Genomic DNA, 22,540 nt, shown 5'->3' on the forward strand with positions numbered 1-22,540 from the left:
TTTTTTTTTTTTAATCAAAAGAATCCAGATCCTTCTGTCTGATTCTACAGGACATTTTTACTACATATTTTGAATACATACTTAACTACTTGAGATTATAAAATCATAAAGTGTTATAAAATCATACCTGTTGTCAACAGCTTGAATGGCGGACCAGCCACACAAACAGAAAGACCTGAGCATTCACATCTGCCACACGCAGCGGGGCAGTTACCAAAAGCCCCGGGGCACCGGGGGCAGTTACCAAAAGCCCCGGGGCACCGGGGTTTGGCCGCCGCGGCACCAGCGAGGAGCCCGGGCCACCTGGCTGCCTACCTGCCCTGCCACAAATTAGTTGCTCCGCAATTCCGGCATTGCAGGAGCTAAAGATAAGCACCCTAGGTGCTGTTGCAAGCACTGCAATAATTCATTTTATGGTAGCACAATACATTTTATAAGACTCGACAACTGTAACTGTTCTTTTAAGTGCTTTGTTTTCCAAATCTCATTATTTCTTGGATTTTTTTTCTTTTTTCTTTTTTTTTTTTTTGGTATTCTGACAACCTTTTTAAAATGCCTTTGGAGACTTTGGTTGCTTTTTAAATGATTTTTAGGTCTTTAACTCATTGCAGAGCACCAATATGAAATGAAAGGAGGCAGCAGTGTTAACCAGGCTAGTACTGACTTCCAGCGAGAGTCTCCTGGCTCAAAGCGCACCCGGCAGGAAGGGCACGTTCTGCACAGAGCTAAATGACCACAGTAATGCAAAGCTTTCACTTCGAGGCATGTGACTTCTTTGATTATGCACAGAGGACAAGGTTAGAAAATACCAGTGTTAGGGAAGGGTTTGGTTCTGCTGCGTTCCACCTGCAATACTACACCCAAACCTTTGCATTTACATTTTAAAGAAAAGTCTTCACAAATACTTTTGTATTCAAGAAAAATATATCAATAAACTTGAAGAAAAATCAGAGCATTCCATCGCTTTCTCATTTCTTTTTATGGTATGAAGTCAGAATACCACAGTCATTCCAGCCACCAAAAATTCCAGGCTTCAATGATTTTCTTCCCAGAGCTGCAGTGTTAATGGAGCCAACTTCTTCCGAGTGTGTTCCAGCCACTGAATGATACGAGTTGCTACTTTCCACATCCMTAAGTCTTATTTTGCAAAGTCCTCCCCTAGCTATTTGAGTAGGGCAAAACTGCAGCTCYATCTTAGCTACAGGTAAGAGCTAAGAGTCAACAAGGGGCTGACAGCTGCCTCCTGGAAAGCAGAAAGCCAAGTTCGAGCTGCATTTCCCTCTGTAGGGCAATAACAGGGGCTCTCATCCAAATACTGTTTCACAAAAGGCGCAGAAACTTGGTGTCCTTGACACTTCTGCTCTCCTGCCACATTTGGCCTAACTGAGCTAACAGCTTCAGGAGTAGCAGGAGGAGAGACGAACTGAAAGGAAAGTCACTTCCTTAGGTGATAACTTAAGCTTTGCTTTCCTAGTTGCTAACATTATGTCAACAACACAGGGGATTTCAGTGTGTTATGACCAGAAACCATCAYACATGTGAAGGCCTTGAACAGATATAATCACTGCTAACTCCAGGCCAGGGAACGTATAGACTTTGACTATGCTAAGTCACCTTCACCTCATAATGTTTGCTCTCTTATCTAAGTGCTAGCACCCATATGTGATATGAAAGAGATTCTGAAACATAAATACACTGATACAGAGTCAGTTACAACCACTTCATTTTTTTTTCTGATTGAAAATGCTCCATCTCTCAACTCCATGCCACAATATATTCTTTTCATTTCCCAGCCTATGAAACAGTTTTGCAATACTGACAAACTTGCAAACGAGCCTCTAGAAAAGCCCTGCAGAAACCCAGCCTGTCTGCTAGTCCCTGGGGGAGCACCRGTTATGTACATATTATTTCCATTCCATCAGCTGGAATATTTTGCCTCCCTTTCTCCCACAAACTCACTGGCAGAAGTTAAAGGGGGTTTTAGAAACAAYTTGTATCTTTTGGGGTTGATTTGGGGTTTGTTTGGTAGTTCTAGGCTTATTTTAGACTATTTGCAAGATATACCAGAATATTAGTTAATACGTGAGATTAAGAAAGAACATGATGCAACAGCCAGCACAGCTAGTTGCTTGCATACAGTGTACTGATTTAGCCCTGGAAAAAACAGTCTTTTCATTTTCCCTGCAATCCACTTCCTGATACTGCAATTTAAAGTTTTGTTAGAACATCCAATCTAACTTTCTCAAATAATGGATAAAAATGGGGGAAAATTATTCAAATTGGTCCAATTCATTTTTCAGGAGTTTACAAACAGCCCTGTTCTACCACTTCTTTAACCCAAACTACAGGTGAGGCCCAAGGACTGCCTAAAACCTCATGTATAGCTTCCAGGTAATTTTCTCTGAGGCACTTTTTTTTTYCCATCATTACTGAGATCAGCTGTGTCCTGCTCCCTTTGCCTTGTCTCTCCTCCCTTTGAGACGCCCAGTGCAAAATGAATTTTGAACTGGTAGAACAACTCCTAACCAGAAAGCATTTCAAATCMATTAAAATGCATTGGACTATATTGGACCAAATCCAACATAGGTTCTTTTGTCTTTGGTCCTCATTGAGAGTTTCATCTATACCTGTGTTTTACTGATCCATATTCCGCATCTTTGGCTTCTCTTTTCCTTGCCAGATACAGTCAGCAAATTAATAGGGATCTTTTCCATTTTCAAATGCAGGACCTTCCTGAAACCTGGTTTAAAAACAKGTTTCACCTATTCTCATCTTTCTTTTTAAGTACACCTATCATAGCTTCAGTTCCTAAGAGGTAGAAAATACTCAGAACTGGTAGGTTCATCTTTTCCTTTCTTTTTTCCCTTGACCTGGCCATTTCTCTAATGAGCACTTAGAAATGTGTACGATTATTCATTATGCATCTTACTCACTAAAATGAAAGACGATAATCAGTCTGATAATCAGAAATATAATAATGGCTTTCCAGATTCTGGAGTGATATGTATTTCCAGTCACTATCTCCATTCAACAAATTAAGTGTAAAATTACAGAGGCTCTGGTTTTTTTTTKTTTTTTTTTTTTAATATGTTTGGTCTAATAGCTACCACGTTGTGCCAGGTTCCACTTTTCTCTGTGTTTCACAGATGCTGTTCAATAGCCAGATTCCTATTATTGTTGATTTAAATGCCCAGACTAAGTGCTGTGAAGCTGATGCATTTCCAAGCTCTTCCTCATGTGTGAGCTCCTATCTTAAATCATCTCACTCTCTCCCAAACTGGGAAAGGCAATTTCACCATCTGTCATGGTCTGTGCTGGCCAACACGTTATTTATAACCATTCTTTCTGCATCCAAATTCTTTCCAACACCAGCTTCTAACAGAACTGCTACTCTCAAATTTTGCCTTGTTGCCAAGACTGTCCCTGCTGATGGACTACATCTCTTTCTAGTTGTTCAAAAATACCACATACTTATCCCATTTCATCATACCCTTTAAACACAGAGCTGGCAAGGATATTGAAAATTTTCTTCTTAATGGCTATATTACTCTGGTGAAGGGGAAAAGTCACGGTTCACAGAAATTTCATTGCTTTGCAGACTTCCAATGCTTCTTTTCACTGAGCTTGGTACATTTTTAAATCTATAAATTGGCCCTCCAGCAGTGGACTGTGATATCCTTGCTAGTAGTATCTTCTCACAGCAGGAATGCAAGTCTTACATGTCTTCTAACAAGCTTCTTTTCCCCTTTCCTTCTGGCACAGCACTGGGCCCTTGACTGCTTTGTGAGATAGCTGCTGCCACCTTGTATATTAAGCTTGCAGATAATCAGGTTAAGTCACTTCATTTATAAGAACAAGTAGTTCTGTGTTATCAGCACTCAGCCACTGTATGTAGCTGCTGGAGATACCGTGTTGTTTTTTTCTTTTTCCAGTAACCCAGTTGCACAGTGAGTTAATGTCAATCCAGAGAGTTTTTCCTTTTATCTCCCTCTCCGCTCATTGAGACAGTAACTATTTGTATGGTTATAGCTTGGCATTTTCTCTCCTGCTGCCATAGACTCAAACAGAAAAAAAAGAAACACATGAAAATCTTTTCTTACTAAAAGRTTTTTTTCCTGGCTCCTCTGCCCATCCTGCTTGCTGATTTCCAGGAGGCATGAGACCTCCAGTTTCCTTCAGGGGCTTATTTTTAGCTCCCTCAGACCCAGTTCCAGCTTCCCAGTCAGGAAATTACAAAAAGACCAAAGGTTTCCTGATCTCCACCATTCCCTTCCCTGACGCAGTTTCAGACATTTCTTCTGGTCCAGTCTTTGGTTGGATTTTTACCTTGCCAAGCCTAGAGCGGGAATTTTAACTTTGGGACTTTTGGATTTGCRCCTTTCAGACGTATTTTATTTCTGGTTGCTGTCAATTCCCTATGGATTCCTGAAGCAAAACTTCCCATCTGGCTTGCAAAACACCCCGTGTTCCCCTGGGCGCTCTCCAGGCCTGCTCTCCACTGCTCCAGGACGTTTTTATATCTGACACCGCAGCTAACGCCTTCCGCAGGGCACTTCAAGGAGCAGCAGCCTTCCGTGCACCTCCCGGGGAACCGTAGGGAATAAAAAYAACAGAAACAACCTGGCAGCTCCTCAAACACACCCGCGTGTCCAACGGCCCAGCCAGTGCGGACCGGTTCGCTCCAGTCCGCGGCGCCCCCTGGCGGCCGCGCGAAGCATGCGCAGTGCCCACGCGGGGCGGGGGGAGCATGCGCAGTGCYCAGGCGGGGCGGGGGGAGCATGCGCAGTGCCCAGGCGGGGCGGGGGAGTGCATGCGCGCGCCTGCGCGCAGGGAGCATGCGCAGTGGCGCCGGGCCGCCGCCATGTTAAAAGGGGAACGGGAGGCACGAAGGAGTGGGCTGTGGGAATTGCTGCTTGGGAATGTGGAATTGCRTCCTCGGCAGCTGAAGGTGTCTCGTGTCACTGACTGATTTTTGTCTACACTGGGTACTTTTAAAAGCGACAGGACTTCAGTACTGTGGTGAAGCAGCTGCTTATAGCGAGGGGGCAATTTTGGCAGCGARGCCACTGTCCTGCTTGCTGCCTCACGCATGGCACCGCTTATGGTGGTGCCATAGGAAAAGGAGCAATGCCACAAGAAGAGAGAGATGCTCAAAAGCATGAAATGAGTCCAACCCTGCATTAAATGCTGCCCCTCATAAAGGCTCCTCTCACCAGTGCTGCCTGCCTGCCCGCCCACCTGCATGAGGGGATTGAATCCCTCCTAACTCGATTTAAGATACGTCACCCAATGTGAAAGCTCCGGGGAGGCAGCAATGCCATCCTGGCCCGCAGGCCCCAGCTGCCAGCAGGAGATGTGCGTTGGTGCGAGGTGCCCCTGCTCCACCAGCCGCTCGCGGAGCCTTTCGGTGACAAGGCAGCGCCGCGGGAGCCCAGGAGCGAGCAGGAATGAACGGAAAAGTCGCGGCCCCGCCAGCCGTTCGCTTCCCCCGYGGCCATGAGCCGCCGCTTCCTGTGCCCCCAGCGCCGCCGGGATGACTACAACTCCCAGGATGCCTCGCGCACGGGCTAACCTAGCGTACCTGCGCCGCGGCAGGGCCCGCCCCCCAGCCCTGGTTCGCCCAATGGGAGGCAGAGGAAGGCGCCGCGCGGGGTGGGTTGCGCCCGGCGGCGGCAGGGGAGGCCCCGGCGGCGGCTGCGGCGGCGGGAAGCGGAGTCGGGAAGCGGAGTCCCAGGCCCGGCGGCGGCGGGGACGATGCCGGTGCATTCCCGGGAAAAGAAGGAGAACAACCACGATGAGATGGAGGTGGACTACGGCGAGAACGAGGGCAGCAGCTCGGAGGAGGAGGAGACCGAGAGCTCGTCCGTGTCCGAGGAGGGGGACAGCTCAGGTACCGCGGCCCCCGCGGCGGTTTCCCCGGGCCCGGCGGCCGTTCCCGCCGCCGCCGCCTGCCCCGAGGGGAGAGCGGCCGTTCCCTGCCCCCCTCCCCTCYCCCTTCGGTGGCACCGGGCCCGCCCCCACCGCGGCGCCGCCCCCGCGTTCTCCGGCCGCTGAACCGAACCGAACCGGGCCGGGCCAGGCCGGGCCGGGCTCAGCCGGGCAAGGCTCCGCTGGGCTCGAGCGTGCCGCCGGCGGCGGGAGCCGCTCCCCATGGGCCCTCGCTCGAAGTGTAACGTGCGCAGCCTGGTTCTCTGTTKTTACTTAAGATATCGCACATCTCGCCTTTGCACAAGATGGTGAGCTTTAGTGGAGCTTYGTTTTTCTTCTGTTTGCCGCTTGAGCGCTGCCTCTGAAGGGAGGGGAGGTTGGACGTGGTGGCAGTGCCGTGTGCCGCTGCAGAGCGTTTGTGCCTCTGCTCTGTCGAACTCCCTTCTCCTTTCCGTGACTTCACCTGGACTCCAGGCACAGGCTAGTGTGTGAAACCCGGGCTTTAGAAGGGCTGCCTCTTTTCCAATTTTCTCTGTGTTATAAGAAAGTTATGTTTTCCAGTGTTCCTTGTAATTCTGAGGATTGAATTATAAGTTGGCCTGAGGAAATACTGAGTATCAAACACACTTATTGCTAGCCTCAAAGCATGAGGGCTACTTGGAGAGGTCTGTGCAGGTTCACTAGCAGTGTTGGAAAGGCACTGAGAAGCTCTGGTCTGTTGGGTGTTTTTTTTTTGTTTGTTTGTTTTTGTTTTTTTTTTTTTTTTTGGTACTTTAGTCTGCTGTGATCCCAGCCCGCACTTGTACCTGCGTGCCGCCCAGTTGTGTGGGTGCCAGTGTAACTCAAAAGGAATAATTTTCTTCCAATTTACTATGTGTCTGTTACTTGGAGAGGCATCAGGGACTGCACAAGCCAGCTATTGGATTGGGTTCTGCTGTAAGGATCTGTAAATGCCTCTGACTTTAATTAGTCTTGACACCYGTGTATTTTTGTGAATTTGGGACTAATGATTTACATGGATTTAGGTAAGAGGATATTTTAAATTCTGGCCTGTTCCCTTTTTTGAGGGAATACCTTTCTTCTGTTGTTTAAGTGCAGGAGATCTCTTTCGAGTGGTAAGCTGTGGACCACATCCAGATATGGGCCTACAAAATAGGTAAAACTATTATAAACACAACTTTATTGAGGTCTATATAAGCAAATCATCTGGCAAAGTAAGAATAGATAAGTAGTTCAGAGTAGATAGTGCAGACACCTCTTCATCTCCAGAGTATGTAGGGTTTAAATTCAGATTATGTAGCCTGGTAGTCTGAATCAGTTTGTTGGAGACCACCTCRAGGGCAGATGATTGTTTCAAATCCTTTTGTTTCCCGTAGACGTTTTAGCACATTTGAAAACAACCTGCAATGAAGCTTTAGAATCAATTTGATGGGTAAATAATTTGTTGGTAGACACAAAACATGTTGCAAAGTAACTGAGTGCATGCAAAGCTGGGCCAGCCGTGGGGCAGTCTTCAAAACTGCAGTGGGCCTGTGCTGAAACATGAGGGTGGGCCCAGCATTCGTGAACAGCTGGGCCCAATTAGTTGCTCCCTGCCTCCTTTCTGTCAAAATGATGCAGCTTAAACTACATCAAAAAAAGGTGCTTAAATTATCTTGGGTTGCCAGGCTGCAGCATCCACATGTTCTGGTGGTTGTGCTGGAAGAAAGGCAAACTTGAGCGAGGGGATGGGGACAAGCAGCTGGAGGTGAGGTGGCCGTAGCTTCAACTGAAAAAGTGCATTTGCTTATGGCCTAGTTTGACAACAGCCTGCTCTGTTCATTTTAGATATGACTTAWTAAAAAATTGATTCTTTCATATCAGGAAAATTTTGGGATAAACAGGCAGAAACAAATTCTAGCTACAGAGCTCCCTAGTCAGCCTGTCTTCAGTTTTCAGCTTGCTAAGTTGTCTGGGGGTGCTCATTCTTAGTTTGGTCACAGTAAGATAGGAGTCATGTCTTTTGTGTGTGAGAAAGGAAACTTGATACGAGAGAGGTAAACTAAACTCCTTTTTCAACTGCCTGGATCTAATGAAAGGAGAATTGGTTTCTGATGTTTCCAGCCACTGACTTCGAGGTTGATTCCTTTCAAAAACTTGAATTCCAATAATTTCTACTGTATTACAGTAGGAATTACAAGAAAAAATGTTTTTGAGGAAAAAATATAAATAGCAACGGCTACAAGAAATTACATGCTTATCTCAATGTCTTGGCAAATATGAACATACCCCCTGGAAGCATATTGCTTCCACAATGTAGGAAGATAAGCACAGTAAGAAATATATCTTAAATATTTTGATTTTAATTATTTTAATTTCTTCTTTTTCTTATTGAAGGGCAGGACTCTCTTTGTTGTTGTTAAATCTGTCCTTTTATTTACTTTTAACTTAACTGATGTGTAAGAACACACTGACCATCCCAGATGAGGATTTAGACATTTTTTGGAACACTTCTATGTAGGCCACAGCTTATAGAGAAGTTATTTTAGGTGCTGTTACATTTTAAGTACTAGTTCCTTCTCTTTTTGCCTTTAAACCAGGCTGCTCTAGTTACTCAGCTGGACTAGTTGGATATAGTAGGAAAATAATAACTCTTTTAAAATAAAAATTGCCTCAAATACTTTGTGCAGTGTGAAAATTTATGGGAACAATGAAATCTTGAGACAATCTAGGCCTGTTAGGTAGTATCTTAATATAAAACGAGGAACACTTTGCCTCTAGCGATGCAGTTGTTCAACAGAAAAACTCAGAGATTTGATCTTAAAGCTTCTCAGTTTTCAGGASCGAGTATTTTCTAATTTGTGTTTTGTTTAATGCTTTTTGGAAGAAGCGATGGGACCTTGTCTGTTAAGTATGAATCCTACTGGAAGTGGTTAATAGGCAGAATAGAGGTGAGATGACCAGAGCTTGATTTTTAGCGTGTGAGTTGCCGTTCAGTGTTCTTGACRGGTAGATTGCAGCCCTGCAGGTAGAAATACCCCTTACCCCGCAGGGGTATTGCACTGATCCTCAGAAAGGGTTAAAATTCTGCTCTGCTTGCTTTTATTTGTAGTCCCAAGACAGGCACAAACAATAAAATCCACATTCATTTCAGATGAAACTTCTGAATGAGTTTGTTTCTGAAACTTATTCAGAGCCTAAAGTGTAGCTGGAAACATATGGAATGAATTAAAGCTTGAAAATAAAGTCGGAGAACTATCTCCATCCCAGTGCTCATTGCTGTTTGGCCTCATGAGAAGATTCCTTCAAATTTTGGAGAAGTCTTATTTTTATTGCATGTAAATACTTTAGACATCTTGTAAAGTTGTATGACTGCCACATTGCTTAAATCTGGCCAAGCTGAAAGCTGCCCAGTGAATTTTGGCTTCAATATTACTTTGGACAGCCAAAAAAAAATGCTGTGATTTAATAGGATTTTCAGYCTTTCTTTGGGGTTTCAGAGTTTGTCATATTCTTGAAAGCTAATTATAAAATAATATCTTAAGAGCCTGATATATTTCTGCCCCTGCCCCCTCCCAGTGCACTGAGCGTTAAAGGCCTTCAAAACAATAAGTTTAAGTTAACTCTACTGTCCGATGTTTTGGACTATACCATGTTGTAAAGTTCTGTGGAGGCTTTGTCTTTGTTCCTCCTGCCTGTACTGTGATGAGCGGCAAGAGGCCTTTGACTTGGCCTCCTGAGTGCTACAGCAATACAGCTGAATACAGCTCTGCTGCCGGTTRGGTTTCATATCCATGCAGAGAGGGCTGATGTGTTACTTTTCCTCTGGAAAGCTTGTGATACTTTCTACAAATGCTTTTTTATTGACATTATCAGGCATCAAGGAGAGGGGAAGGTCTCAGTTAATTGGCTCCTCACAGGCAGAGAGCTGATAAGCAGCCCCTGAAGCAAATCCTTTCAAAACACCTTTGAAAATTGCCATATTCTCTTGCAAAGCAATTAAGGATGGATGAAGACTTGAATGAGTGTAAAGCTGTTAGGTTGAGGGAGCAGCAGAGGAGCTCAGCGTTGTTTATGGCCTAGAAGAGAGTCCAGACCATCTCTACTAGGTTCCAGATCCCTCTTTACCTTTCCATGAGGATCGGTGGTTTTTCTTGGCAGAGTAACCACTTAGTTGGACTACACTTGGACCTCTGCCAAGTGGCCTCTTTGCCKCAGGTCAACCCCAGCTCCTTCCCGCTGTGGGGCCTGGTGCTGTAAGCAACCATGGGCTACTTAATGTTTGCCGGGAATACTTGGCGCTTCTCCCGAGGGATGCGAGGCTGCCTGGGAAGGAGCTCTGGCTTGAGCGCCACTGGCACCACTGCAGCCGTTAGAATGGCCTTCATGCTGTGGAGRGGCTCAGGAAGGAGCTAGTGCCATAGAAATGGAAAGTTTCGCCATTGCCTTTGCTCTTAGGAGGCAACTCTTAGGAGATGAGAGAGTTTAACACCAAAATGTTAGTTTAAAGCTGAACTCTCATRTTTCATGCTTGCTGCACGGCAGCAGGAAAGTGCACGTCCCCTATGTTTGGCAGTCTTCTATTGTGTGCTTGTTGTATTCATCTCTYAAGATATTTTTCCTTTTATCCTTTCAAGAACTGCTTTGGTAAATCTAAGAAAGAGCAACAATGAGATTCACTATGAAGAGCAATGAAATTCTTTGTTTTGRGGAACTCCTTCCTAACTTTTAACTTATCTTCTTTCAGTGATGAATTAGGTAAAAGGCAAATAATTCTTCCTTTGATTCCCCCCTCCCCCAAAACAAACAAACAAACAAAAAACAAAACCCAAAAGTTCTAATTCAACTTTTTGAAGTATTTGCCTGACAGTGAATGAGTACTGCTACTTTTTACTACAGTTATGATTTTTGTTTCCTGACCTGAGAAAAAGCTGTGGGGAAAAGTAGTTTTGTTTACTAAGTGGCTAAAATTTAACCTTTTTTATTATTTTTTTTCTTAGAAATGGATGATGAGGACTGTGAAAGAAGAAGAATGGAATGTTTAGATGAAATGTCCAATCTTGAAAAGCAATTTACGGACCTTAAAGACCAGTGAGTATTTTTAACAATCGGAGTCCCCCCTTTGGGGATCCCTTCTGTCAGAATAATGTGTGCAAGGGCTAARAGTTTCCTTTTCATATTTGTTGAAGAATAAGCCAGGAGTTGTGAATTGATCTGGTGGTGGTTACTCCAGAATGCCTTTTTTTTTTTTTTCTTTGTGTGAGGCTGTGATGGGAATTAATCTAACTCTTGTTTTGCCATAAGAATCCTTGTGACCCGCCGCCATGAAGGGTTGTGTGAGGACTGTGAAGCCAGCAAATTGCTTTAAATTGCAAGTTATGTYGGCTGAATGCAAGTCCTGCACAGGGTGTATCCCCCTTGAACAGCCTGCAGGTTGAGGAGGGAGGGCATTTTGCTGTGTGACCGTTGCTGCATTATGCTTGAGCTGTGGAGTTGTTCTGAAAACAATGAGCAGGCTGGCGGCAGATGAGCAGCCACTGTTTTTCAAGTAGGTTTGCATGCATCATTCTAATACATGAACTTTTTCCTACATAGGAAAACTTAGCTTAGACAGCTTAATTTTAAAAAAGGAATCTCCCTGCCCCCAAACAGGGTGATTCATAAGAGTTGGTAAGTTCTGCTGTGTTCTTGAGCGTGTAGCAACTGTGTTGTGTGTTGCCTTAATGCTACAGCTTTTGATAGTAGAGAGCATAGTAAAAGTAAATACAGGAAGACTTGATTATACTGAAGATTCTGCCATATAACACTTTGTTTAAGTTAACAGTTGTAAAGAGTGGCACTTTATTGTGATCGACATGTTTGTAGTAGATACGGAATCAAATTCTTCAAAATGTAAGCAAGTTTCTTTACATTGTCTATCAGTAAATATTAACTTTCAAAGAATGACTCGAGTAAAATGTAAGTACTTAATATTAAAACCTTAATAAGCAGAAATAGTTTTATTATTATTAAAATTTAGTAAGAATAGCTGATGTCAGTTACAAGCTATCCCATGAGAGTGCTTCTTCTAATTTGTGCTTCCTTTCAAATAAAGTTCTTTTTGTTGTTGTTGTTTTAAGACTTTACAAAGAAAGATTAAGCCAAGTGGATGCAAAACTACAAGAGGTCATAGCTGGAAAAGCACCTGAGTACTTAGAACCATTGGCAGCTTTACAAGAAAATATGCAAATTCGAACAAAGGTGGCAGGTAGGCAGATAAAATGAGTGTTTCTGTTTTAATGATCTGAACCTGATAGGCATTTGTAAGACTCTTTTTTCTTTTTTTTTTTTTAAACATAAGTATTTGCCAAGTCAAAATGCTTAGTTGCTTGTGTCGTTTCATGAGTTACCTGACAACATCACACCAAAAACATGGCATACTTGTTTTTCATTTGATGTCTGTCTCTTTGCCTCGTTAGCAGAAAGTTACTGAATTAATAACAGTCATTGTTGTAATTAGAAAATTTGGGATTAGGTCTGCCTCTCTCTGTAACAGATGAAATGAAACGATGACTAGATGTCATCTAATGAAGTGCTGGCTGGGTCACTCTTGTCATCTTAGATGCTCTTGTTTTTCCTGTTCTTCTAGTCTGTTTCTTTTCTGCTYCTCTATTTCCATCTCCCTGTCCCAGTCTGAGGAAGGAGGAAAACTCTTTTAAGTAGCAGATTTTCTTAGCTGTGCCTTCAGTATTGAAGCTTTTATAGTGGAAGAAGATGCCGTCAAGAATTTATTCTTCAGGACATCATACAGTCCTGTGGAATCTCAGTGTTCTAGGTAGACCAAGTTTTSTTTTCTGCCCCGCACCCCAGCAATTCAGCTGTCTCAGGGCTACCTGACACAGGCAGCCTTAGAGGGTTAGCTTTCTGTCAGGCAGCTGGAAAAGTTAATGCCAATGTCCTTCCTAAGAGATCTGTTAGAAGCACAGTGTCACCAAACTATAAAATAACAAACCTGTTTATGCTTTTCATAATACTGGTGCTACTTCAGTGCTACTCCATATGTCCTCCTTGGTGCTTTTGACTTCAGGCTGTGAAGAGAATTAGAAATCTTTTGGTGTGTGCCGTTCCTACCCTACCTCTTGTCTGTCCCATAGAGCTCTCCATACTTTGGCTGAGTTTTTTAAGATCTTTATCTCAAATGAACCCAACACTTCTTCAATCCTTGCTAGTCTCCCCCAGCTTCACAGAGAATTCCCAGATGGTTTGATGTAAAAGGTATCCTAATCCAGTTTTAAATTTGACCGTCAGTACTTTCCTGTAGGTGGGTATGGAGAGGAAGAATGTTTGATTCTCCTCATTCAAAATGTAGAGTGGGCTGAAGGTCCATGTTACAATGTATAAAGTACACAGGGTAAAACGTTACACAAGTTTTTTTGACACTAGTTACAAATCATTGATACTTTTTTTTTTCTTGTTTTTTATTCCTTCCATCAACTTAATCAGAGACAGAAAAAATCTTCTGGAGAGACTCAGGTCATAAAATCAAGAAAATGCAGAGCACAGGCTTATTTGCTCTTACCATGTGAACCAGGGACTTGACAGAAGTGGGTAGTAGCAGGGCTTGAGCTCCAGCAAGTAATCACAGAGGACACCTCTCTGCTTTAGAGAGGGGAAGAACAAAGTAAACTTAGCTGAATTATGAGTATAATTGCTTCTGTGATGGAAGAAGGCCTGGCTTTCTTTTTTTGCCTTTCAGACCAGCAAGCTTGATGCACACAAAATGTGGATTGTGGCTTTCTCAGGAAGTCGAGGACGTCTAGCATTCATGCCCACTCTGCTTGATTTCAGGAAATTAAGCAGTGGTTTTAAATTGTTAGACTTAAAAATGGCAGCCAGCCTGGGGTGCTAAAGGAGTGGCGGGGGGGGGAAACAGAATGCCCTGATGTAAGAAAACAGCATCCTTCATCAAAAGTGACTTCATACCACAGAGATGCTTGGCTCGGCACTTTGTGTTTTCTTTTTAAGAGGAACTGTCTATAACAATATTGTTCCTCTGCTCTTGTATTCTTTATATAACCAACTGAAGTGTAAGGCAAGTGTTTCTGCTAGGTATTTTCCCTTTGCTAGACTGTACTGCTGTGTGCAAATATGCTCCTAAAGATGTTATTCCATGACACTTTACATGTTTTGTGTTTAATACCTTAAGTATTAAATCACACTGTATTTTCACTTGCCACGTATTATTTTCCRAGGTATCTTTCAGGCTTTTCTCAGCTTCGTAGATGCGTTTTCAGAAATGCATAAGAAATAGTCTTAATATTCAAAATAAATAGCCTTTATTTCATAGGGGCAGACGTGTGAAATGCACCTATTTTGGAAGGTAAACGTGACAGATGATACTACATGTAGACTGATGGGCAGCAGGGTGGAACATGAATAGCATTTACTTTTCAGATCTTCAGATTTAAGAGATTACCTGTGTGTGTGTATATATGTTTATATWTTTTGAGTAGCCAGCCACTGTAAATGCCTAATATCATATATTTGCATTTTCAAGTATATCCATATTTTGAGACTTGTAGGCAATTTTAAAAGAGAATTCTGAAGTCRGAGATTAACTATAGAAAATAATATTTCTGTAATTTGTCTAATTACAGGTATCTATAGAGAGCTTTGTCTGGAATCTGTGAAGAACAAGTACGAATGTGAAATTCAAGCCTCTCGACAGCACTGTGAGGTAGTGCCAGATCTCATCTATCTTTTACTGTGTCAAACTTTCAGTGTATGTTGTTTAGGGTTGTTATTTGCTGTTTAATGCAATAGTCTTCTGATATTTCACTTCCTTAAATTGTTCAAAACATGTCAAAATTAGCTTTGTATTAGTTTGGCTATGCATTTCATTAACAGGATCTTATTAAAGGTTAAAAATACCATCTGACAATTTATTCTTTTGTCATAATTATGTAGAACAATAACTAAAATGCCTACTGTAACTTTAGTAAAATGCACCTGGTGTTTTTGGAGAGAAAACAGAGAAGACTTGCTAAGGTTTTTTTTTTTTGTATGTCTTAGCTGGTGATATGCTTGTCATTTCAAAAGCAGTTACTGGAATTAAAATGGTTTTATATACAGAGATATCTGGATGCCTAGTACAAGTACATGTGACTCTCTGACATAGTTACTGTCACCCTGACATTTGAAGCATAGTTCTCCTCAGCCTCTCTTTACAGTTGCTTAAATGTGTTTTTTTCTGAGTGGTTGATTCCATGGCTGAAGTCCAGGGCTCCAGCAAGAACATATACAACTTAAAAAAGAGGGGAAAAAAATCTTTTTTTTTTTAATTCTTTAGGAAGACATGAGATCTAATAAGGGACCACTCATAACTTTATATAAAAAGGATTGAAAAATATGCAAAAAAGTTTTTGGAGTTTTACATTGTAATGTCAGATGTGTTTCCTGTTTATGTTTTAGTAGATGTGCAAGCTTATGAAAGAGTTAGTAATTCTGTTTCCTTGAGGCTCATAGCTCAGTTGAACTCCAGATCACTCKCTTATGGAGAGCAGTTGTAACATGAAGCTGACTCTGTCCTTTTGAAACAGGCATGGGGGGGAGTATATGTTAAATGATGTAGAAAATTCATATGTGAGTGCGTTTTCATTTGTGTTTGTAGAGGACAGATGCTAATGACACTCCTGACATCAAAGGCATTATGTTAGTCTGTTTAGATCAGAAATCTTCTTTTAAAAGGGCTAACTTGCTAACTTTTTTTAAAACACTGTAGTAAGAGTATTTATTGTCAGTTTAAGGTAGATATTTTTGCTTTCACAGGTGCCTAGGTTATTTTATGCACACAAATTATTTCTAAGGAAGGAGGTGTTTTTGAGCTCTATAGAAATATGTTGTAATAAATATGGTAGTAATGAAATGAGGATGTTCTGTAAAATACTACAATTTTGTTGTTGGAGATAGGCTAATTAAAAAAAAAGGCACCTTTTTTTGATCTTTAAAGAACATGAAAAACAGAGCAAAGCTTGTGAATAAATGTTTGGTACCCATCAGGCAAATACTTTGTGTCACAGTATGGGCAGTTATTCTGGAGATCTAACTCCATTCCTTTTRGCTATTGATAGCTGATAAGCATAAATATGTTTAAGCCAAGTGCATGTGCTGTCAATAAGGATCTGGAATTTAGTACTGAGCAGCTGCTTAGAAGGATGTGCTATACATTTTATTGCTTATGAAAACCTCTACCAAAAAGTTCTCTTCCTCCTGTTGGGTCATGCTCTGTATACAAATGAATGATGGAGCTCAGTCACAAATAAATGCATAATTTCTTGCCTTTTTTTCCTTAAGAGTGAAAAGCTTCTCCTGTATGATACTGTGCAAAGTGAACTGGARGAGAAGATTAGACGGCTTGAAGAAGACCGGCATAGCATTGACATTACCTCAGGTGGATGGAAATTGCTGTTTTGTTAATCTTCTGGTAGCTGCTGATTACTTGAATGTGCACTTAGTACGTTAAGGGAGTTTCAGATTATGTAGTAGAGCGCTTTTCAGAACTAACCTATGGGCCCGAATTTAGGCTCAAAACAGACTGTGGTCCAGTAATTGTCAACATCCCTTGTGTGTCTTGAGAATATTAATCTATGGCTGCAGAATCATGCAATATAGTCTCTGGTGAACAAATACTATCTCACCAGAAAATCTGATAACTTCAGTTTTTGGATAAAAATTTGTATTTGTCGTAAAAAGTGCTTAGTGTACGAGTATTCCTAATTCATAGCATGTTGTTGTTTTCAGAATTGTGGAATGATGAACTGCAATCCAGGAAGAAAAGGAAAGATCCTTTTAGTCCAGATAAAAAGAAACCTGTTGTTGTGTCAGATATCCTTTTGCTACAGTCCTTGTTCTTTCTAATTTCTTTGTATCATTAATAACAACATGAGACGATAATGATGAGGGAAACCTAGGTGACACAACCTTTTTCTGAAACTTGAAGTCTTTTTAACTACTAGTCAAGAAAAATTAATTTGTTGCTGTTGCTTGTGACTTAAAAATATTTTTGARCTAGTTGATTTATGCAGATCATAGTAAAGTAAATAACTAGAAATCTTTCTTTTCTCCTGAGCTTTTGTKTCCTGTAGGTACTCCTTGCGTGAACTACTGGCAAAATAGTTATTCTACAGTCTTTAGGGTTTTTTTATCTCTATTTACTTAAAACTTCTGTTTAAAAGAGAATGCCTTAACTTTTCACGCCCCTATATAGTTTATATGTTACAAGATCTTGATATACTTGAAGACTGGACAACAATAAGGAAGGTAAGGTGAAAGGATAAATGAAAACCTTTGTTATTTTTTGTTTTTTTCTTGTTTTGAGTTTTGCCAATATAATAGATTCTTGTTTCATCACTGGTCATCTAATGATTCAAGTGCAAGCCGTGTTATTGTTACCTTTTTTGATTCAACACAAATCATACAGAAGAAATGGATTAGAAAATAGGAGAGAATATGCCTCAAATGGGTAAAAACATAATTTTCCACAGTAATCTGATTGTGGAACACAAAAGCTGCTTCAAGACTGTCATGATTTTGTATAGTTTGAATTAATTGGATAAAAACTCTTAAGCAGTTTAATAGCATTTTGCTTTTAAATGAAAATATTTGAGTATAATACGGTATGTTCTGATAATAAATTATTTACTTTAATAAGCTTTATATGTTTGACCTCTCACGCCATTTTTTCCTATGCTAAAGTTGTAGCTATGACTTTCCCATGTTATAAGAGACTCAGGGTTTTCAGGAAGAGAAGTTTGTTTGACCAGAAGATATATTTGAAAAAACAAACTAGATTGAGTGCACTATCTCTTCATTAAATCTTGATTATGTTATCAGTTAAACTTATGTAAGCAAATGTTTTTCTTCCTTGCTTGACCAGGAAGTTTCCTCTTGTACTGTAGCAAAAATCACTGCCTCTGAACTTATGAAACAGTGAACCTTGTCAAGTAAATTATGAAACTTGCTGGGAAATGCTTTGAGTGTCTTGCATTCTGCTTTATATTTGCAAGTGTTTCCTAAACAGGAAGTAAAATGTGATGCCTACATGAAACCATGCCTGACTGTCCTCTGCTGATGGTAGCAAGAGGAGCAGACACAAAGTAGCTTTTCCTTAGATTTCTTAGCTATTGTGCCACATGATTTAAAACAATACTAAGAAATACAAAATATTGTGAAGTGATCTTTTTGTGAACTTATTTTAAATAAGATATCCAATCTCAAACTTCTTTTCTACTTGCTGATAAATGTGATCCACAGCTCCCATGGTGGGGAGGATGGGGAAAGTGAGCTTAAGAGTCTAGCTTATGAATTCAGAGAGTAGATTGTTGATTTGTCATTTTGTGTTTGAGAATCAGAATTATGCCAGACTTTAGTTTGATATTTTGGAATGCAGAAGCAGGTATCTTGAGCTGCACAGCAACAAAACTGAAACAGAACCTCAAAAATGAACTTGTCAGTTAAAGGACTGACTAACTTTCTCTTTTGTGTTTCAAGGCAATGGCGACACTGGGGCCACACAGAGTAAAGCCAGAACGTAAGTGAGCATTGATTTCACAAAACTTGCACAGAACCTGCCTGTGCAACACTGTGAACCACACCTAGGCAGWTAACATTTATTTTAACCTGATGTACTTCTGGAGTATGGGGTGAGGTAACCAGATGATCTGGCTTTCTTCTTTCGTCTTCTCAAGTGCTCAAACTTGTCTCTGGGTTGCTTCTGATTTTGTTTATTTGTCAATAGATGGCCGGTATGTATTGCACCTGAACTGTGGAAAACAGTCAACAAAAATGCAGACTTTAAATGAGTTGCACTGATTATGTTAGCTGTGTTTATTACATATAAAAATAGGTTTACACAATGTGAGCAGAAAATTGAAAGCATCTGGATTCTAGAGGAACATTTTAAAAACTGTTTACATTCAGGGCAAGTTGCAACCCTAAAAAAGCAGAGTTATGAGAGAGATACATATGTATACATATAAATACATAAACATATATGTGTGTGTGTRTATATATATAGATGGATATATCACCTAATATTTGGCAGTAAGGTAACTACTAGGGGATGGGAATAGCAAGGAAAAGGGAGAGAAGGTAAACAGATGGTGCATTTCTTCTAGTGATGAATTACTACTGGCATATTGTGGTAAATGACCTGGTGCAATGATAAAAACTTTTTGGGATCTGCTATTGGAAGGTTTGTCTGTATCACTGCTTGTGAAAATTCACATTTGCAGAAATTAGAAGGTAGTAGGTAAGATGACTGCTGAGAGTAGAAATATAACTTACATTCTAACTCCCCGGTTATATTTATCTTGCTTCTAATTTTCTGGTGTGTTGAGTTAATTAAGGCTACTTCTGACAATGAAAGACTATTTATACTGTATGCAAACAACTCCTTAAAAGTGTATCTATGAACATAATTGACTAAGTCAATATTAAGTGGCTTTTATTGACTGTTTTAGCACCTGTAAAATTAGAAAAGCATCTACACAGTGCTAGATCTGAAGATGGAAGACTTTATTATGATGGCGAGTGGTAYGGACGTGGACAGACGATATGCATTGATAAGAAAGATGAATGTCCTACAAGGTAAAGATTATTGAGTTTATGCATCTTCCTACAGTGCTGCTAGGCAAAAAATATGATGGAGACTGAAGAATAAGGTTTATTTGAAAATACTACCACATCAATTCTTATCAATAATATTGATAAKAWTGATAAGAATAATATTGATAAGAATGGTTGCTGTTTACCTAGTTAAAAGTGTTTGTAGAAGTTGTGATGCAGATGCCTTCTTGGAGGAGGAGAGAAATGTTTGGATAAAAATTTGTCAACTGTTAACTACTGTTAACAACTACTGCTAACTACTTTCATTACAGATAAATCAAGATACTTGGTTATGAAAGAACTGTTACAAGCTCTGTTTTAAGTATAGTCATAATCTCTTGAGCCTGGCATTTGCAGCTTGTGTATTTTCATTTACTTTTGAGAAATGCTGCAGTTTTGAGGTTGTTTGAGTTTATAAGGTCCATGATTTTGTTTCTAAATTGTTCTTCTTTCTTTCTTTCTTTCCTTTCTTTTTCCTCCCATTCCCTTCCTTTCTCGTTCACTTCCTTTAGTGCCATAATAACAACAATTAACCATGATGAAGTTTGGTTTAAAAGACCGGATGGAAGCAAGTCCAAGCTATATATTTCTCAGCTACAGAAAGGAAAATATTCAATAAAGCATAATCACAACTGACACTTTCTAACCAGTTATGAAATAAATGGTCTTGCCATGCTTGATGTGCCATGGGGTGAAAGTTATATTTAATAGTGTTTTGTATTCCCCATAAATTTACAGCAGTATCTGATGTACATTTGTAGTGCTGAATGTAAACTTCATATGGATGGCCTACAGAAACCTGAAGACATTAAATCATGTTGACAGACACTTTACCTCTAAATTGGGTCCAGTGCCTAAGATATGAAGTCTGCTCTGCAAGAATAATTGCTCAGACCTTCTCATTAAAAGTCATATTTTGAAGTGAAAGGGGGAAAAACAAATTTTTATCATTGGTGATCAATTTGTGTGATAGAGGTGACCACAGTTACAACTGGTTTTGTTTTCATTTCAGTGAATGTGTCATGCTTCTYCCATGGATGTAAATTTAGCCTGTTCAGCTGTTGCTTTTGAGTTGTTTGTTAAATGCATAGCCATTATTTCATCCTGAGTGGAGTGATTTATTACAATTATTGTCCTGGACTGTTCTGCTAGTACTGACTATCATATTTTGTAAGGTTTACTATTTTGCTTGTGTTGAGGCAAAGGCAATATTTTAATCTATGTTTTTGAGGAGTGCGTTTATAGTTCAGGACCCTAGGCTATGGTAAACAAAGCATTGGTGGATGTTTTTTTTCCCCCTTTATCAGATTGTCAGCAAAACTTGTGTGTAATGTAGATGATGTTGCTCCAACTTGTATAATATGTGGCCCACAAAGGTTGATTGCTGGGGTGGTTATGTAAATAAATGTTGTTGCATGCTCTCCTTGTTTTGTCCACAGTTCTATGAAATATTATGGCTCTTCTCAGAATTAAAAATATATCCCCAGAAGWTGTGTGTCTGGGCAGATTTACACCAAGTTGTTCATCAAACATTGTTTTCCAGATTTCTATAGCTTCATCTTATTGTACACCAGAACTGTGTAATGAATCTTAGAAAGCTGAGCTTCCTTGCTGTTTATGCCACGGAAAAAGTCCTAAATTCTTAACGTTATAGTGATGTGCGTGGAGCATCTAGAATGATAGGTGGGACTGCTGAAGAATTAATTACCCGTCAGTTATGTGCACTTTAATCTCCACTTATGATGGCTCTTCTTGGAGAAAGAAAGCATCCATTTGCTTTAAATGATCACAGCAAATAAGTATTTTTATTGTAATGTGTATAAATGTTTTATTCCTATATTATTTGTCTCTTCTAGTGCAGGGTGGTAACTACTTTCCAAATGCCAAATGTCCAAAATAAGTCTTCGGTTTCTGCCGAGTAATGCTTTTCTACAACTGTATGATGTTGTTAATCAAATGTACATAAAGTATCAATTGACATATTGGCTTTTAAAAATATTAACTGTATGTATACAGTTGTTTGATAAACTTTTTGTAATAAAATATTTGTATTTTTTAACTTAGTATATAAATAAATGATCTGTGGTAGTGGACCTCTTGTATATTGCTTTGCTGTTTGATTTCCTACTCTTCTTGGAGTTCTTGTACCTTACCATGAACAGGAAAATATTTAGGTTTTCAGGAACCCTAAATCTCTTAAATGACTTAGATATCTTTTTATTTTTGAATATTTTTGTATGTGTATATCTTTTACCTTTCCATTTTTTTTCTTTCAGAAACTTTATGGAAGCACTAATCTGCACTGATGTAGATAAAGCAAGCTTAATGCTGTCAAGAATGCCTGTGCTCTAGAAGGTGCAAAAAATATGTTTGTATTAAAGAAAATGACGTGTAGTCTCTTCATTACTCTTGGTATACAAGGCCTCTGTGTTTGTTTCTTCTGTTTGTATTCCCACCTACTGCTATCATGAGACCATATCACTTTTCAAACTCAGTATGCTTTTATATGTTCAGTAGTGCTGATGATGCTAAATRGTTAATATAGGCAAACATTGAACTCCGTATACCAAAAACCTATTTGCAGTTGGTTCAGCTGGTCATTCTGCTTTACCGCTTCTTGTGTGGAACTAGTTCTGGTTTATCCCAAAAGCTAGTACTTTTTTTCCTGTGTGCGTGTTTTGGTTTTTCCTTTTGTGACATAGCTTTGACTTTGGTGACAGGAGGATGAATAAGTCTGTAGCRGAGATTAAGTCAAAATCTGAAATACCTGATCATAGACATATGTTTAAGGTGATAGGGTTAAATTATATGCAGCAATGAAAAGAAAAAGTTATCGCATACTGTTTATACCTCGAGATGTACATATCAGAGGAAGTAAAAAATAACATGCCTTGAGTAAGGAGAGKGGGGGAAAAAAGACTGGTATAGGAAAACTTACATATTTATGCTCCTCAGAAGATGCGATGGATCTACTCATCTTTTTGCATAA

General features: G+C 40.2%; 1 protein-coding gene across 2 annotated transcripts; it reads left to right on the forward strand.

The window, feature by feature from the left end:
• Window positions 1-5,667: 5,667 nt before the first annotated feature.
• BRMS1L (BRMS1 like transcriptional repressor) lies at window positions 5,668-21,964 on the forward strand. Of its 2 annotated transcripts, none has more exons than XM_026051815.1 (10): window positions 5,668-5,890; window positions 10,908-10,998; window positions 12,027-12,154; window positions 14,544-14,623; window positions 16,240-16,336; window positions 16,687-16,770; window positions 17,141-17,205; window positions 18,436-18,475; window positions 19,407-19,533; window positions 21,828-21,964. In XM_026051815.1, the coding sequence occupies exons 1-10, from the start codon at window positions 5,755-5,757 to the stop codon at window positions 21,901-21,903; spliced, it is 924 nt and encodes a 307-aa protein (XP_025907600.1). In that variant the 5' UTR covers window positions 5,668-5,754; the 3' UTR covers window positions 21,904-21,964. The 2 variants fall into 2 exon arrangements, with proteins under 2 accessions (XP_025907600.1, XP_025907599.1); XM_026051814.1 differs by lacking the exon at window positions 21,828-21,964 and adding an exon at window positions 20,064-21,498.
• Window positions 21,965-22,540: the final 576 nt, after the last annotated feature.

Source organism: Nothoprocta perdicaria, unplaced genomic scaffold (genome assembly GCF_003342845.1).
Source record: "Nothoprocta perdicaria isolate Ctin4 unplaced genomic scaffold, notPer1 scaffold_8, whole genome shotgun sequence".
Taxonomy (NCBI): domain Eukaryota; kingdom Metazoa; phylum Chordata; class Aves; order Tinamiformes; family Tinamidae; genus Nothoprocta; species Nothoprocta perdicaria.